General features: G+C 36.1%; 2 protein-coding genes across 6 annotated transcripts in view; one reads left to right on the top strand and one right to left on the bottom strand.

Annotated features, from left to right (window-relative positions):
- Positions 1–223: 223 nt before the first annotated feature.
- USP1 (ubiquitin specific peptidase 1) lies at positions 224–12,160 on the top strand. Of its 4 annotated transcripts, XM_060139884.1 has the most exons (11): positions 224–721; positions 1,332–1,440; positions 2,828–3,066; positions 4,336–4,456; positions 5,008–5,112; positions 5,662–5,822; positions 7,053–7,732; positions 8,390–8,560; positions 9,475–9,676; positions 10,416–10,500; positions 10,667–10,806. In XM_060139884.1, exons 3-11 carry the CDS (start codon positions 2,897–2,899, stop codon positions 10,670–10,672), a joined length of 1,701 nt encoding a protein of 566 aa, XP_059995867.1. In that variant the 5' UTR covers positions 224–721; positions 1,332–1,440; positions 2,828–2,896; the 3' UTR covers positions 10,673–10,806. The 4 variants fall into 4 exon arrangements, with proteins under 4 accessions (XP_059995867.1, XP_059995866.1, XP_059995864.1 ...); XM_060139883.1 differs by lacking the exon at positions 10,416–10,500 and having other exon boundaries at positions 231–390; positions 10,667–12,160; XM_060139881.1 differs by lacking the exon at positions 10,416–10,500 and having other exon boundaries at positions 231–721; positions 10,667–12,160.
- Positions 12,161–14,379: 2,219 nt separating this feature from the next.
- DOCK7 (dedicator of cytokinesis 7) overlaps positions 14,380–16,678 on the bottom strand; it is a 216,368-nt gene continuing 214,069 nt past the window's right edge. For both annotated transcript variants that reach the window (XM_060139873.1, XM_060139874.1), the window contains one exon: positions 14,380–14,840. In XM_060139873.1, the coding sequence (XP_059995856.1) occupies positions 14,798–14,840 (43 nt within the window). In that variant the 3' untranslated portion in view covers positions 14,380–14,797. The remainder of the gene's footprint in view (positions 14,841–16,678) is intronic.

Here is a 16,678-nt window from a genome sequence, read left to right as displayed (position 1 = left end):
CGCTACCTCCTCAACTCTCGCGCACGAATGGTTAAAAAAAAAAAAGGATGCGAGGCTCGAGCCCGCCAGCCAGGCCTCTAGCTTCTAGCGCGCGCCCTCAGCGAGGACCCGCGTGAGCTGCCCGTGACGCTGCCTGCGCTGTTTGAAATTGCAGAATCCGTTACCAGCTTGGGGCAACTACCGTTCCGGCTGGTTCCGGAGCCCGTGCGTGCCAGGAGGGCTAGTGGCGGTCGTGAGGTGGCTCTAGCCTTTCGCGTCTCTGCAGCCTGGAGACTAGAACCGGCACTTTCGTAGGACGCCACCTCCAATCGCAGCGCTGGCGCGGGCGGAGGCTAAAACACAAGGGTCCTGAGACTGAGGAAAACGCGCCAAGTTCCCGTCGGCGGTGGAGTGAGGAAGACCCCAGCGGTTCGGGTGCCGGGCGAGCGGAGCCGCTTTTGGCGCTCCTTGCCGTCCCGGGGCGGGGACGGGGGCGGGCGCGGTTGGGCGCCGCTTCGGGGATGTAGTCGGTGCCGGCGCCAGGCAGGACCAAGCGGCAGCCCGGGTTCCCGCTCTTGAGAGCGAATGGTCACTCCCCTCCGGGGAGGGCGATCCGGCCAGCTTTTCCGTGGGTCGTGGGCCCCCGCAGGCTCGGGGCAGGGGCTCACCTGTCGTACCCGCCCTCAGCCCGGTTAGACTCGTCGGCGTCACCGCCGCGGACCTCGCTCTGGGCCATGACCAGGTAAGGAGGGCCCGTGGAGGAGGGGCCGGTGCCTGGGCGCCGCGGCAAGTTCGGCAGGAGTCCGAGGGGGCCGCGGGGAGGACCCCGGCTCCCTCGGTGCTGCGCACCCGCCCAGCTGCCAGCCAAGCCGTCCGCGCAGCGGGCGGCGCCCCCTCCCGCCGCCGCTGGGGACTCAAGGCAGGTGCGGGCTGGGAGTAAATAGGCCAACTCCGCGAGCTGTGGTTCTGCTTAAAGACGCCGCCCGCCGGGCCGGTGCCGCGTTTGACGGGCACGGGCATCATCACCGTCCCGTCATCTTCTCACTTTCTTTTCCGTTCCTAGAGTTTGCGGGATAAGGAGAAGAAATGTTTGCGCTCACATTGTTCTGTGTCGGTGATTGCTAAATTTTACCGAGCAGTTTAACTTACTTTTTCTACAAGTATTTAGAAGGGCACGTGTCTTAAACCTTTGTCGAGGATGTTATTCTTGTTTTACATTTTTCGTGAAGTTGGGATTGAGTCGTCCCATCTTACAGAGGAAGAAACTTGAAACTAATGAGACTTAGTGTTCACACTGTCATTTGTCAAGAACATTTAATGTTCTATTGTTTTTTCTGCGAAACTTGATTTAGAGTTACGGGAGAAACATTTTTGATGTAACAACCCCCAATGATAAGGACAGCCAGGAGCAAGAAACGGTATAGCAGAAGATACGGCACCTGGTAAAATGTTATATTCTAGGTAATGTTAATGTTTAATCATTGCTTTGAGGAGCCCGGAGGGGTGGTTTATTGATTAGGATTGATAATGTTATTTCAGCTGCTTGGTCATTGTTTTTTTTTATATATTTATTTAAGTCCGGTTACTCTGTTAGAGAATCCAGTTTCCATCATTTATTAGAATTGGCTCCCAAGGAAAAACCTTTTACAAAAATCGCTAATGCCTAGAGATCCCTGACACTTCAGTGCAGGCTGGTTTATCATTCGTGATAGCATTTCATCAGTAGCATTAGTGGCCAGGAGAGTAAATTGAGTTGGAAGGGGGTGGGGAAATTGGTCGGCTTTCTAGTTATTCCTGAGTTGTCTCAAAAAGGTGGTTTCACTGCCGTGTCTGTCAGTGTTGTGAATTCCCAGTTCAGAGGCAGCCAGGTTTTCGCTTATGCTTAAGGATGAAATTTAGTTCGTCCTGTTAGTCTCTACCTATATTCTATTTTAAAGTCATTGCTGAGTTTTTGGACTCTTAGGTGATTTTCTGGTAATACTCGAGTCAGATAGTAATATCTTCCTAATGAAAAATAGGACTAAAGTGTAAAATAACTACCACAGATAGAGCCATTTTTTTTTAGTCCAAAAGTTTTATTTTAAAACAGGGAAGAAAGTTTGCACAAGGCAAACTTTTCTTCTTTCCTACTTAAAGCAGTATCTTAAAAAATTCTATAGTTAAAAGAAGTTTGGAAAGTCAGTATATTTTGGTTTCTAGTGCATAAGAATTTGATATACACAAAGTGCAGCAATTTTTTACACCATTATCCCAACTTTGCGTATAGCTTATTACTTTTCACACAAGTTTTTAGGTGTAAACTTAACACTAGATCTAGGCCTTTCCTTGTATGCAGATTATACTTTAAATAGACTTTATTTTGTATAACTAGAAAAGACATTGGAAGGAGAACTCAGTCACTTCTAGCACTCCTTGGATTTCCCATTCATCCCTCTGTTTCCCACCTTGTACTTCAGAATTAGAGATGATATAGTTGCTCAGTGTTTCCTGAATGAACTAATAATAAAGTTTTTACCCCTTGATGATACTACTTTACCATTACTACTACTACTACCAGTAAAATGGGGTCTACTACTAAAATGGGGTATTTTGTGATGTGACCCTTAATCTAATAGCAGGCTAGTAAAAGTTCAGTGTCTTTTTTTTTGTTGTTTGAGAAAGTTAAGGACAAATGGCAACTCCTTCATATAAGCAATAAAATATTGACTGCCTGTTATTGGCAGGCATTAGATTTTCAAATACAAAGTTCTAATTAATACCATTCCTTGGTAAATTTGTTTTCAGAAATGATGATTTTATTGCCTACAGCCGATAACTGAAAACTAATAATCTTTTCTCTGATTAACAGATATGATTGGTGATTACAAGGTCCCTGTATAAATTAATTCTTGTCAACTCCTTGGGATTTGAAGAGAAAATGCCCGGTGTCATACCTAGTGAAAGTAATGGGCTTTCAAGAGGTAGTCCATCAAAAAAAAACAGACTTTCCTTGAAGTTTTTTCAGAAAAAGGAAACCAAGAGAGCCTTGGATTTCACAGACTCTCAAGAAAATGAAGAAAAAACTTCTGAATATAGAGGATCTGAAGTGTATGTTATTTTCAGTATATTTCTGTACTTTTTAAGATTCCGCATCAGTGAAAAAGCAGTGAACTTGGATTGATATCTGCAGTCATTCTGACCTGATAGTCCATAGCGGGAGATAAAAAAGCACACATTAGGGAGACAAGTCTAGCAGTGTGTAATAGTAGAAACAGGATAAAACTGGTGGTTCCCCACAGGGATCACATCACAGTTCACATTATAACTCATTTAAATTGTGCTCAGCCGATTAGGCTAACTTCGAGAAATACTAATTGACTAAAATTATTTTGCAATTTAAATTTGATTTTAGTGCAACACACTTTATGTAAGGGTAAAGAAATTCATGCGGGACAGTTACCTGACATAAACTTTGTCTTTGTAGTCATACCTAGTATATGAATTCTCAAACCTGTTGGTGTACAATTGCAAATTATTATTTAAAATAAACTTAAAAATAAGAAATGCTTTTGATACAAATAAATCCTTCAGTGACTGAAAAGAAATCAGAACAAAATGGAATGCTTTACTCCACCAATAGTTGCTCTAGTTGGAGTCTATACTTGCTCCGTATTCAGCACATAGGCACTCTGCTATATGACTAATGTAGATTTGCTCCCCTGTATAATTTCCTAATATTTACCAATAATCAGTTTAGGAGATTGTGTGAGAACCTTTTGCTTACCAGCATTCGTGCCTATAAATACCTTGAGGTATTAGAGTTATAGCTAGCAGCTGTAAAATAAATAAAAATGCTGTGAGGACTGTTTGTTAAACTGAGGTAAAAGAGTTATAAACTTGAACAATTCATGTTTAAGTGAGGAGCAGCTGTATAAGTATCTTCATAGACTCTGTTTCCTCTTAATCTTTTGTGAACAGAATCTGACTTAGATAGTGCAGCCTCTCCCAAATATTGTCATATTCAGGTTATTCCCAGGTTTCTATTCAGAGTTAAACTACTTGATTAAAATGTCCTGTTGGCTTAACAAATCATAGTACCAATTCTGCAACTTTCTGCTCTGTAAAATGGGATTAACAGTCCTTTAATGGAATTGTTTTGAAGCTTGTTGAATGTAATATTTTTAAAGTGCTTGTAAAACTTTTATTCTGGGTGTATAGCAGTTTTTGCACCTGTACAGATTGTCTTAAAATGCCATCTGAATAAAATCCATATACTTTTTGGATCATACAACTTTTGGGAAAAGACTAAATCTAGGGAAGTAATATTTCCACTTGAATTCTACTTCCTTATCCCTTTCTCTTCTTTGTACTTAATAGTGATCAAGTTGTTCCTGCAGCACAGTCCTCACCTGTCAACTGTGAGAAGAGAGAAAACTTGTTACCGTTTGTGGGACTGAATAATCTCGGCAATACTTGTTATCTTAATAGTATACTTCAGGTAAGTTGACAATTTTTCTATATAATAAAACTTTAGTAGGCAAAGAATGATGTAACACTTAATATTTTCTGAGAATTCAGGTTATTGGAGGATTTCAGTTGTCCATAATACTGTCTTTGTCTTTGTAAATAAACCAGAATGGAGTAAAATAATCATGATTCTAAATTGCACATAACAAATTTCCGTTGAGATAAGAGAAAATGATATATTAAATAAAATTGGGATAGCAAAATTGAGTAGATGTTGATTAAATTGAAGATACCAAACTTTTAGTTTTTCTGTCCGATTCCTGATTCTACGGTGATATGTATTGTAACCCTTGGAACTATATCTGTTTTGTGTTGTATCTGATCAGGCTCAGTGCTTTGTTGCACTGAGGGAAGATAGCAGGCTACTGTAATGAAATAGAGAACAATTTTTGACACACATCTTAATCTCAGAATTTTAAGTAATGCACATATGAATATACTCTACAAAAAGCATGATAGTGTTTTAATGATTTTAGGTATATTGTTTGTTCAGTAAATACTTAAGACAATCTCACTTTATAGGTATTATATTTTTGTCCTGGTTTTAAATCTGGAGTGAAGCACTTATTTAATATTATTTCAAGGAAGAAAGAAGCCCTAAAAGATGAAGCCAGTCCAAAAGATAAGGTAAAAAATAAAATTAATGGAAATTCACTTGCTTAGAAATGAAAAAGTAATAAATACAGAGAGGATTTGGGAGGAGAATGACAAAGATTATTTCTCTTAACAAATTACATCTGAGAATTAAATTTCTCATTGGCAGTTATTTTTCATTCTTGTGGGGTAAGTAGCTAACTTGATTACCCCCTTTTATAGTGTTTTCTCCAGTCCTCTAATTTACTGTTTACCAGTAAACATTGTCACACACACCACTGTCACAACATATTGTACCCTTTTACCCCGTTATTTACCTGCTGTTTTCAAGTTGACTCACTTTTACTATTTAAATAAATTTAAAGAAACCTTTGACTTAATGTAATTAGAAAACCATTATAACCCACATAATAGAAAGTAACCAAAAATATGCTTAAAATTTTTTTAAGTTTATTTTGTATACCTTCAGAAAGTTAGTGTTAGAAATTAGATTTAGAAAAGCTAGTGTTGTCTAGTGAGAAAAAGAAGGGGGAAGGTACTTAATTTGTTCAAAAATTAAAATGTTCATGTGTTTCTTGACAGGGAAGTTGCAAAGAAGATTCTTCAGCAAGTTATGAACTAATATGCAGCTTACAGTCCTTGATCATTTCAGTCGAACAGCTTCAGGCTAGTTTTCTCTTAAATCCAGAGAAATATACTGATGAACTTGCTACTCAGCCAAGGCGACTACTTAACACACTCAGGTATAGTCTATTATATAATTTTAGGATTCCAGTTTAGCTCATTCTCTCTTTGGAGGAGAGTGACATGTGAACAAATGGGGGGAATAAAGGCCAAGGAAAATAGACACTACAGATCTACAGTGCTTAATATCCCAGAGGCTCCAAAGACTGGAAATTTTTTCTCACAGTTGGTACTAAATTCATTAAATCTGAATTTGTGTGAGGCTGTTTATAGTCTTTATTCATATTTATCTGCAATGTGAATATTCATACTCTTTTCTGTAGAAGTAGTAATGTGTGTAATTATGGGATACTGCCCCTATTATGTTGGTGATACATATTTTACCTATGTGCCAGATTCTTTTTTAATCTGAAAATTCCTGAATTACCAAACACATTTGGTCCTAAGGATTTCAGATAGGAATTATAGGTCTATATTCAAAATACGTTATATAAAAGAACTGTAAATTCCAAGTATTCTATTTTTGTTGTATGTACTTAGAAGAGACATATTAGTTAACTGGATTAGATTTCTTTGTAGTATTATCTTAAAAAATGAAACTTTATCCTATATACAGAATAGCCTTATCCAAAATACTACAGGGTTTAAGTCTTTAAAAAATTATTTAATCGTTTAGGTTAGGAATAGACCTAGATGTAACACATTGCCATACATTTGTTAAGAGGCAGTGTAGCGTGGTGTCTAGGAGCAGGTTTGAATCCTGACTTCTGCATCTCTGTGACCTTGAGCAAGTTATCTGTAAATAGTGGTGATATGGTACTTACCTCATAAGGTTATTGTGAGAATTATACAAATAATATAAAAAGTATTTTGAGGGAATTCCCTGGTAGTCCAGTGGTTAAGACTCTGTGCTTTCACTGTTGAGGGCTGGGCTTCGATCCCTGGTCGGAGAAGTAAGATCCCACGTGCCATGTGGCAAGGCCAAAAAAAAATTATATGGCATTTTGCATAAAGCATGGTACACAGTAAATACTGTATACGTATTAGCTATTAACAATAATATTTATAAGATCAGAGTATTTATGATAATGAAAATCAGGTTAAGTTTGTTTTTAGTTACACATTTAGGTAAGGAGTTTCAAATTAGCAGCTGAATTAAATGTTTTTGGACTTTCAAATAACTTATGATATCCCCATAAATGAATTCATTTCTGTATGGAGAGGTGGTTTTTGTTTTGGTATTATATCTTCAAAACTGGAATAGATGAAATGGAAATTTTTATTTATAGGGAACTCAACCCTATGTATGAAGGATATCTACAGCATGATGCACAGGAAGTATTACAGTGTATTTTGGGAAACATTCAAGAAACATGCCAACTCCTAAAAAAAGAAGTAAAAAATGTGGCAGAGTTATCTACTAAGGTAGAAGAAAAACATCAGAAAGAGGAAATGAGTGGTAATAACAGCATGGAGATGGACAGTATGAGGCATTGTGAAGACTATAAAGAAAAATTGCCAAAAGTAAATGGGAAAAGAAAAAGTGACACTGAATTTAGTAACATGAAGAAAAAAGTTAAAGTCTCTAAGGAACACCAGTCTTTGGAAGAAAACCAGAGACAAACCAGATCAAAAAGAAAAGCTACAGTTGATTCATTAGATATTCCTGCTAAAATAATCCCCAAGTACATTTCTGAAAATGAGAGTGCAAGACCCTCACAAAAGAAATCAAGAGTTAAAATAAACTGGTTAAAGTCTGCAGCTAAGCAACCCAGCATTATTTCTAAATTCTGTAGTCTGGGTAAAATAACAACAAACCAAGAATCCAAAGGACAATGTAAAGAAAATGAATATGATCTTGAAGAGGACTTGGAGAAGTATGAGAATGATAATACAGCTAATGGTTGTGGACTTGAATCTCCAGGGAATAATGTTATGCCTGCTAATGAAGTTAAGCCCATAAACAAAGGTCAGTATAATTTATTCTTGGACATTGATAGGTAGGATTAACAGCTGCAGAATTGAATTTTCTCTTCTTAGATCCATATACAGTATACTATCTGGCTAAAGTTTTAAGAGAAATTTAACACAATGTGAACTGGCGTTTCAGGCACTACACTTACATGTATTTTTTGTGTGTATAAATCTCACTGATTTTAAGGTAATAGTAATTTATGTTTATAAACTAGGAGAGTTCATCTTAATGGCAAGAGAATATTTTACCCCTTTATATATACAGTATTTGACATAAACTCATGAAAAATTGCATTTGCTAAATAGTTATACCATACTGGATTTCTGCTTAGGTTCACACAGATCTCAGGGAAAATTTGTAGAATTTACATGACTAAATTTCATCCTTTGGGGTATCTTTAGGAAGGGAGTTTAGAAGACACACATGTGTTGAAACTTGTCTTTTTTTAGAGATAACAGTAATTAATATTCAAAATTATCTTTACAGGGAGTTTATATTTCATGAATAAGTCACCTCTTAATGCCAATAAACAAGTTTGAGATATGAAAATCAGCCTTTTAGCCATGATATACTTTAAATGGAATAATGGTTATTTGGACTGTACTGAAAAATTCGTCTGTATAGATTTGTGTTTTCCTTTTTTTGTTTTAGGTGCAGAGCAAATTGGTTTTGAGCTAGTGGAGAAATTATTTCAAGGTCAGCTGGTATTAAGGACTCGTTGCTTAGAATGTGAAAGTTTAACAGAAAGAAGAGAAGATTTTCAAGACATCAGTGTACCAGTGCAAGAAGATGAGCTTTCCAAAGTAGAGGAGAGTTCTGAAAGTAAGCAAAATTGGAGGCTTGCATGGACTATGGAATAATTAGAGTTTTCCTCAACAAAACACAGTCTAATAAGTAGCTTGTATAGTTATTAAGAAAAAACTTTTATGCCTTTGGTATAATAAAATCTTTCTGCCTGTATAGCTACACTTGTCAATAGTTATTAGCATTTGGAAAATTCTGGCATCGTTATTTTTTTACTTTTAATTTTTTTTGCGGTACGCGGGCCTCTCACTGTTGTGGCCACTCCCTTTGCGGAGCACAGGCTCCGGACACGCAGGCTCAGCGGCCATGGCTCACGGGCCCAGCCGCTCCGCGGCATGTGGGATCCTCCTGGACTGGAGCACGAACCCATGTCCCCTGCATCGGCAGGCGGACTCTGAACCACTGCGCCACCAGGGAAGCCCTGGCATCTTTATTTTGATGTGTAGAGTATGTTATAATGGGAAAATGAAATGCTTTACCAAGTTAATTTTTGGGTACCTGAATCTCAGAGCTACTGAGGATATTTTTGTTAACACCATATTTGAGCCAGTGTTTTTTCTTGTATGAACCACAAAAAGTGTAGTAATGCCATGGGAAGTGATCATGAGACTGGTTTACTTGTTCAGATAATGTAAATTGACTATTAAATATAAAGTCTTTCTCACATGGAGTCAGAGGGTAGGGCTTATTTGATTTTGCTGTCCATGACCTCAATATTTTTTGGCTGACCAGATATAAATATTTAGAGGTATGTGCACTGTCGATGAACTTACAAGTTTGTGAAACTAAAAAAAAGAAATCTCTTTAGTTATTATTTGGGGAGGATTAGTCAATTAAAATTGTATGCTAATTCTGAACATAAAAATTTGTGGCTTAAGTTTTTAATTTCTGAGAGATTTTTCATTTGTGAGTGACAGGATTCTCTTGTGTAGTTTCTCCAGAGCCAAAAACAGAAATGAAGACCCTGAGATGGGCAATTTCACAGTTTGCTTCAGTGGAGAGGATTGTAGGAGAAGATAAATATTTCTGTGAAAATTGCCATCATTATACTGAAGCTGAACGAAGTCTTTTGTTTGACAAAATGCCTGAAGTTATAACTATTCATTTGAAGTGCTTTGCTGCTAGTGGCTTGGAGTGAGTATTCTAAAGTTTTGTTCAAAATGCTACGATAGTAAGGAAACAGTACAATAGTGTAATAGAAACTACTGAAATGAAGTAATTTACAAATATTGCCTTAGAAAAGTTTATTGTTTTCTTAAGTTTCCCTGTAAAAACGCATCAAGTTTAAATCCTTCTGGTATGAATGCATATGATTTGTTCACACATTTTTCATTTTCATTCCTTATTTGATTATTTTAATTAATTGATTAAAGCAGGGAACAAATTTCATACATACATCAACATTTTTTTGAGGTGAGCAAAAAAGCAAAATTATTTTAGTTTTAAGGTAAGTAAGCCAGGAAATAAAACTAGTCTGAACAATTTGAGAGATTCTTCTGTAGTTGAAAATTTAAATATCTGAAAGCAATAATAAATATTAAAATGCCAGTTACATTTTAGATAGTCTGACTTTTTCTGACATGTATACATGTCATTGTAGATTTTATTCCTTTCTATATTAATCAGTTGTTTGAAATTACCACGAGAGCTTACCAGTAGCTCTCCACACATTTTCTTATGCCAGAAGATGACAGGGTCCTTTCTTTCAATGGCTTTTTCCTTTGCTACAGTACAATTTTATTTTTTGTCCCCAAATCTTGGTTGTAGAGACAGACTTCACATTAAAATGACTTACTAAGTATAAAGGAAAAGGATTTTGAAGATCAGTGGTTTTTTTTTTAATGCCATTTATTTTCTTATTGCACAAAATTAGGAAAATAAAGAAAATTAAGGGGGGAAGTGCCATATATCCTTCACAGAAGCACCTGAATATTAGTACTTATTTCAGTATTCTTTGTGTAAGTATTATACAAAATTGGGGTCTTGTTTTTTACTTTGTGTTTTATTCATATGAGCAGTAAATATTAAGGGTTCATTCAGACTTACTTGGTTTCACGTTGGGGGTAAAACTGAATATATATGAAGTGGAATCCCAGAAAACCTTTTTTTTCCCCCCTTCCAAAGGTTTGATTGTTATGGTGGTGGACTTTCCAAGATCAACACTCCTTTACTGACACCTCTTAAACTGTCACTAGAAGAATGGAGCACAAAGCCAACCAACGACAGCTATGGATTATTTGCAGTTGTGATGCATAGTGGCATTACAATTAGTAGTGGGCATTATACTGCTTCTGTTAAAGTCACTGACCTTAACAGTTTAGAACTAGATAAGGAAAATTTTGTGATTGACCAAATGTGTGATATAGGTAAGCCAGAACCATTGAATGAGGAGGAAGCAAGGGGTGTGGTCGAAAACTATGACGATGAAGAAGTGTCGATTAGAGTCAGTGGAAATACCCAGCCAAGTAAAGTTTTGAACAAAAAAAATGTAGAAGCTATTGGACTTCTTGGAGGACAAAAGAGTAAAGCAGATTATGAGTTATACAACAAAGCATCTAATCCTGATAAAGTTGCCAGTACAGCATTTGCTGAAAATAGAAATTCTGAGACTAACAATACTAATGGGACCCATGAATCTGATAGAAACAAGGAATCCAATGACCAAACAGGCATTAACATGAGTGGTTTTGAAAACAAAATTTCATATGTAGTGCAAAGCTTAAAGGAGTATGAGGGGAAGTGGTTGCTTTTTGATGATTCTGAAGTGAAAGTTACTGAAGAGAAGGACTTTTTAAATTCTCTTTCCCCTTCTACATCTCCTACATCTACTCCTTACTTGCTATTTTATAAGAAATTATAGAGTGAGTGTATTTTCCTTGTGTATATATTAAACAGACCTGGACAAACATTGGTAAATTGATTACATCAAAAAGTCTTTAGCTTATCTTTTGAAGCTATTGGATATTATTGGTTTCTCTGGGTTTTTATATAAATAGTAAAAATTTGAGTTATTGAAATCCATGTTAATTTTTAGAATTCATTTTCCTTAGTGGAGACTAGTGATTGATGCATTAGCTTCTGGGAACAAACTTGTATAGGTTCTTAACTGAATTATTCAAAATGGAAGCATTTAAACACTTTGAATTTACACCTATCTTTTGTGTTTGCTTTTTCAAATAAAGTGCTTGTATTTGTATCTCCATATTTTGGAGTACTTATCTCCATGATGTTTATAGGTTCTGTGGTTTTTCAGCTAAGAAGCAGAATCTCATTTCAGTACATTTAGTTTTGTAAGTCATAAAGCCAGATCTTGGATGGGCTGTATTAGAGGCACGTGTATGTATTCACAATAGTGCACATTTTGTGCCTTCAATCACTTTGAAAAGCGTCTCAGAAAACCTGAAGAGTCAGTCCTCTTCTATCTTCACAAGAATTTTATATGTATTTATGAAAATGATTCTGTACCCTAGTAAATCTTTTTCAGTGTGGACTAATTTGTATCTCTTCATAGTCATACTCTGCACGATCTGTATATAATGCATCGAACTTAGAGGTGTGACCTTAAATTTAACTTTTTTAAAAAAACCAGGAGGTCAATAAAATTTAAACTGCTTAACAACTGTGTATACAAATGCTTGAGGATTTTTTTACTTGCATATTTTTTACCATAAATATAGCTGGATTCTCTTTTAAAAAAGTGTGTGTATATACACATACTATACACACATATATATACATAGAAGAGAATAAACATGCTTAATTACCTTTAATAATACTTTCTGACATTTGGAGGTGAAGAAATTGTATTTCAAATAGGAGAAATTGTGCTTAGTCCATCTAAATTGTCATACCTAGATACCCTTTAGACATATAACTATGGAATCCAAAACTGGAGAACTTAAGGTGAGGCTTCGGGCACACAAAAAACTTGGTCATATTTTCACTTTAAATATATTAAATTGGTAAATGATCGATTATGACTTGTTAAAGGACATTCTTGATATTAAGAATATGAAATATAATTCCAAAGAATAGATAACTCTTGGAATAACACTGTTATACACTACTTCAACAAATAAGAAAGAGTACCTGTCAACTAATAAACTGCACAGTTAATGTCTTACACATTCTTTCACAAGATGGTGTGATGTAAAAAGTCACAGTCCTTGCCACTTTCTATGTTCAGGATCACTAATGGAACTTTTAAAAAGGAACAGCCCTGAACACTAACCATAAGCAGCTGAGGGAGTAGGAGTCACTAACAGAACTTTTAAAATGAAACAGCCTTGAACACTACTCATAAGCTTCTGATGGAGATGTTCTAGGATAGAACTAGGGCTTCTGTAACACTCAAGAGACAGCCCAGAACTATACTAGTTAAGAACTAGTGTAGATTTCTGATATGAGAAAGTTTGTTTTAAGAAAATTGAAGAACACGGTAAGTTAGGAAGGAAATGTTCAGTTACACCAGTGTTTTAAGAGAGGAATCCTCTTCTGATTTCACGTCAGACAATTAGTCTGATAATTAAATCGTAATTATATAAATCTTAAAGTTCTTGATATTGTCCCTGAGATAGGTGACAATCCAAACTCTTACACAGGTGTAACTTTATGAGAAATTACCTAGGAATTACTTAATATTCTTCCCCCCACCCCCACCCTAAAGAGGGAGAGAGTATGTAAATAAGTTACCTTTTCTTTTCTGTTTGCTTTAAAGAGTTTCCGTTCTTGACTCTGCCTTTCCTTACTGACCATCTGGATCCTCTGTTCCCAAATATATATTTTTGAGGTTATGCTTTTCTGACTCCTAGTTCACCTGTTGTGGTCCACCTGTTGACTCACCTGAAAAACCTTTCTGTGATTCGGTCTTTGAATTGATGTAGATAAGAGGAATCTGAGATAATACTGCCTGTTGTAAAGGTAGGCTGGAGCGGGGAATATTAGCCGTCACATCTACGCTCTCAGGAGAATGAAGGTACCATATTCGATCAGTTCTTAAGTGATTCATGTAAGTGATCAGTAGATCAAAGGGGTAGATTACAAGTGATACCTTTCTATAAGTTACAATACTGCACAAAGAAAAAATGTTCAAACACTTCCAGAAATGATTAATATGCACTTCCTTGGAAAAACTTGCCAAATAATTGAAATATATGTTGGAAAAAAACCTGCATTAGTCTTTCATATCATAAAGTTACAATTTTAAATTAATTAGCTCTTAATTAACAGCTAATTTTACCTTTTATACATACACTTTGTAAAATCTATACAAGTATCAAAAAATAACTATACCTTATTCAGCTGGTAGATTAAAATCAAACACCAGCTCTCTGTTATTTTTATGGGGATGTAAGATAAGTTTAAAGCAGATTTCTAATTTACCAGTTTAGAATACTAAAAACTAATGAAGTGACTGTCTTGTTTAATTTAAAACAGGAATCATTCATTTTAGTTGCTACGGGTCTGCTTATACTACTATCATTACTATAATAAGGCTGAGAGTCAAACTACTGTCACTGGTATTAGCTATCCCAGTATGTAATCGTTATTTATAGATAGAAGTTATCAGGTAAAGTTTCTTCTGCAATTCTAAATGCCTTTTTTGTGTGCCTAAATAGAAAATACCTTAGAAACCAGTTTTAAGACTTTACAAACCAGTTATCAATAATTTATTTCCACCCATTAATTTATTCATTTATTTAATTTTGGGGCTATTATCTGGGCCCATAAAGTGTCAATTATGATTTTCATTTTGCTATTTTTGGAACTGTTTCTTGAATCAACTAACTTATTCTCTGCTTTTGTCAGTAAAAAAATTTTTTTTAGTCTCAGTAAAATTAGTGTAAACATTCACATATTTAATAGTACCTTTAAAATAAGAATTACTACATTTAAAATGGTTCCAAAACGAATCTATAAATGGTAATATAAATTAAAAAATACAAACTTAAAGTAAATAAATTTAACATTAGCTATGGTATAAATAATGGTAAATGTAAGTGTACCTTTGAGTCATTAAAATGTCTTAAAAAAGATAACAGCATATTACCAGAACATTAGAAACCACAGCCATGATTCTCAAACTTCAGCGATTGCCATTTGATATTGTTTGGCCACTGCATTCTTCCATGAGTAAATTAATGCTATAATTTCCAGAATTAAGTCCCAAGTCTTTTTCAAAAGTTCTTAAATTCTTTTCACACTCAATGTTGAATACATGGCTTTTTTCAAATGAATAAAACAAGTGCATTTATATTAGAGATCCATTTTGCGCAGGCTCATTCGACTGAAGGAATCCCTGGAGAGAAAATGAAAGGATATAGTTATAAGTAAACAATTTTTATATAATCCTGTAAAATATGTTTACATGCTTTCTTTCTGCCAATTATCTCAAAGTTTTGCCACCAAAAGCTTATTGACTTTAAAACTTTTTTGCCACCAAAGCTCTTTTAACACTTCAAGTTACATGCTTATCCTACACACTCTGCCTTATATATTCTAACTTGTAGAGTTCTCTATAGATTAGAAGTATAGTATAGTAACCACTCTATCCAAGTCCATTGATCATTTATTCATTTGTCCAAAAGATATTAGATATTATGATTAAACAAGAACTAAGGGATAATGGGAGAGATTTAAGGAAAAGATTTACTTGGGGTTATTAAAAGGCAAAATGCAAGTGTTTTACTTAAAATATTAAATTCTAAGTCTTAAATCAGTGGTTCTCAATTTTTGGGGATTTAGGTCCTTTATACACTCTTAAAAATTGAGGACCCCCCAAGGAAGCTTTTGTTTATGGATTATATATTGATATTTACCATATTAGAAATTAAAACTAAGAACATTTAAAATTATTTTATAAAATAACCCATCACATGTTACTGTAAACAGCACTGTTTATTAAAAGTAATTTGCAACAGTTTTAGAAGAGTGGCATTCTTACATATTTAACGTCTGGCTTAAAAAGCCTAAATTCTTTTTTTTTTTTTTTCTGGTACGCGGGCCTCTCCCGCTGCAGAGCACAGGCACCGGACGCGCAGGCCCAGTGGCCAGAGTTCACGGGCCCAGCCGCTCTGCGGCATGTGGGATCTTCCCGGACCGGGGCACGAACCTGTGTCCCCCGCATCGGCAGGCGGACTCTCAACCACTGCGCCACCAGGGAAGCCCCTAGATTCTTAATATCTGCTTCTGCATTCAATCTTTTACATGGCACGTAGTCTCTGGGAAAGTCCACTGTACTCTCATGAGAGAATGAGCATGAAAAAAATATTTGGCATTAATATGAAAATTCGTTTTGACTCAGGAACCTCCTGAAAAGGTCTGAGGGACCCGTTGCATGGGTCCCAGATTATACCGTGAGAACCACCATCTTAAAACTTCCTAAGCTTTCTGCAAAATAATATTCCAGATTTTGTAAATCAGCAAAATAAAAAGTTCAAGTTCTATGGGAATTTTATTTTCTAAGTGCTGAAGAAATTAAGACTGAAGAGGATAATTCTTCAATACTTCTTAATGTATTTTCCTTTTTCCTTAAGCTGGTTTGTTTTGCTTAGCTTTCCTGCCATTAACGTGAATAGTCTCTTAAGGTTTCCAATCTCCAGGAAAGGAGAGGACAGGTACAAAGAGATCATGTTCAGCTTTGAATCCTGAAGCTTGGTTTTTTTCTTGGAAAATAGCAGTCTTAAAAGAGTGTTCATCAAGAAAAAGGATTTTCTAAATTTCAAAAAACTGCCTGCAAATATTAAGAACTAAAGCTTGGAGGAATAACCATCAGAGAGGAAGGCAAAACTCAGGGTAATGGTGTAATGGAAAGCTTCCTTCAGATAGGAACAATATTGTCCATTGAAAGGAGCTGGAGAGATTTGATGGAAGTGAGACTACCATTAGGAGACTTCCTGACTACTCCAGGGACCCAGCACCCCATCCCAGGACCTCTGACCAATGACTGTAAGACTGGTGGAGGTGGGTAGAGCAGCAAGAAGTAAGAAATTCCAAAATGATTGAAAGGGAAGCCCAAAGTGGAGGGAACTAGAGTTGCTTCCCATCAAGAATTTCAAGAGGAAACCACCCAGGGTGTCTTGCATCACTGTAAGGATGGTGGAAGCAAAATATAATATATTCTGCCAGAGAAAGGAT

Source organism: Lagenorhynchus albirostris, chromosome 2 (genome assembly GCF_949774975.1).
Source record: "Lagenorhynchus albirostris chromosome 2, mLagAlb1.1, whole genome shotgun sequence".
Lineage (NCBI taxonomy): Eukaryota > Metazoa > Chordata > Mammalia > Artiodactyla > Delphinidae > Lagenorhynchus > Lagenorhynchus albirostris.
Note: the sequence above shows the minus strand (reverse complement) of the source record. Positions and strands in the feature narration are given on the sequence as shown.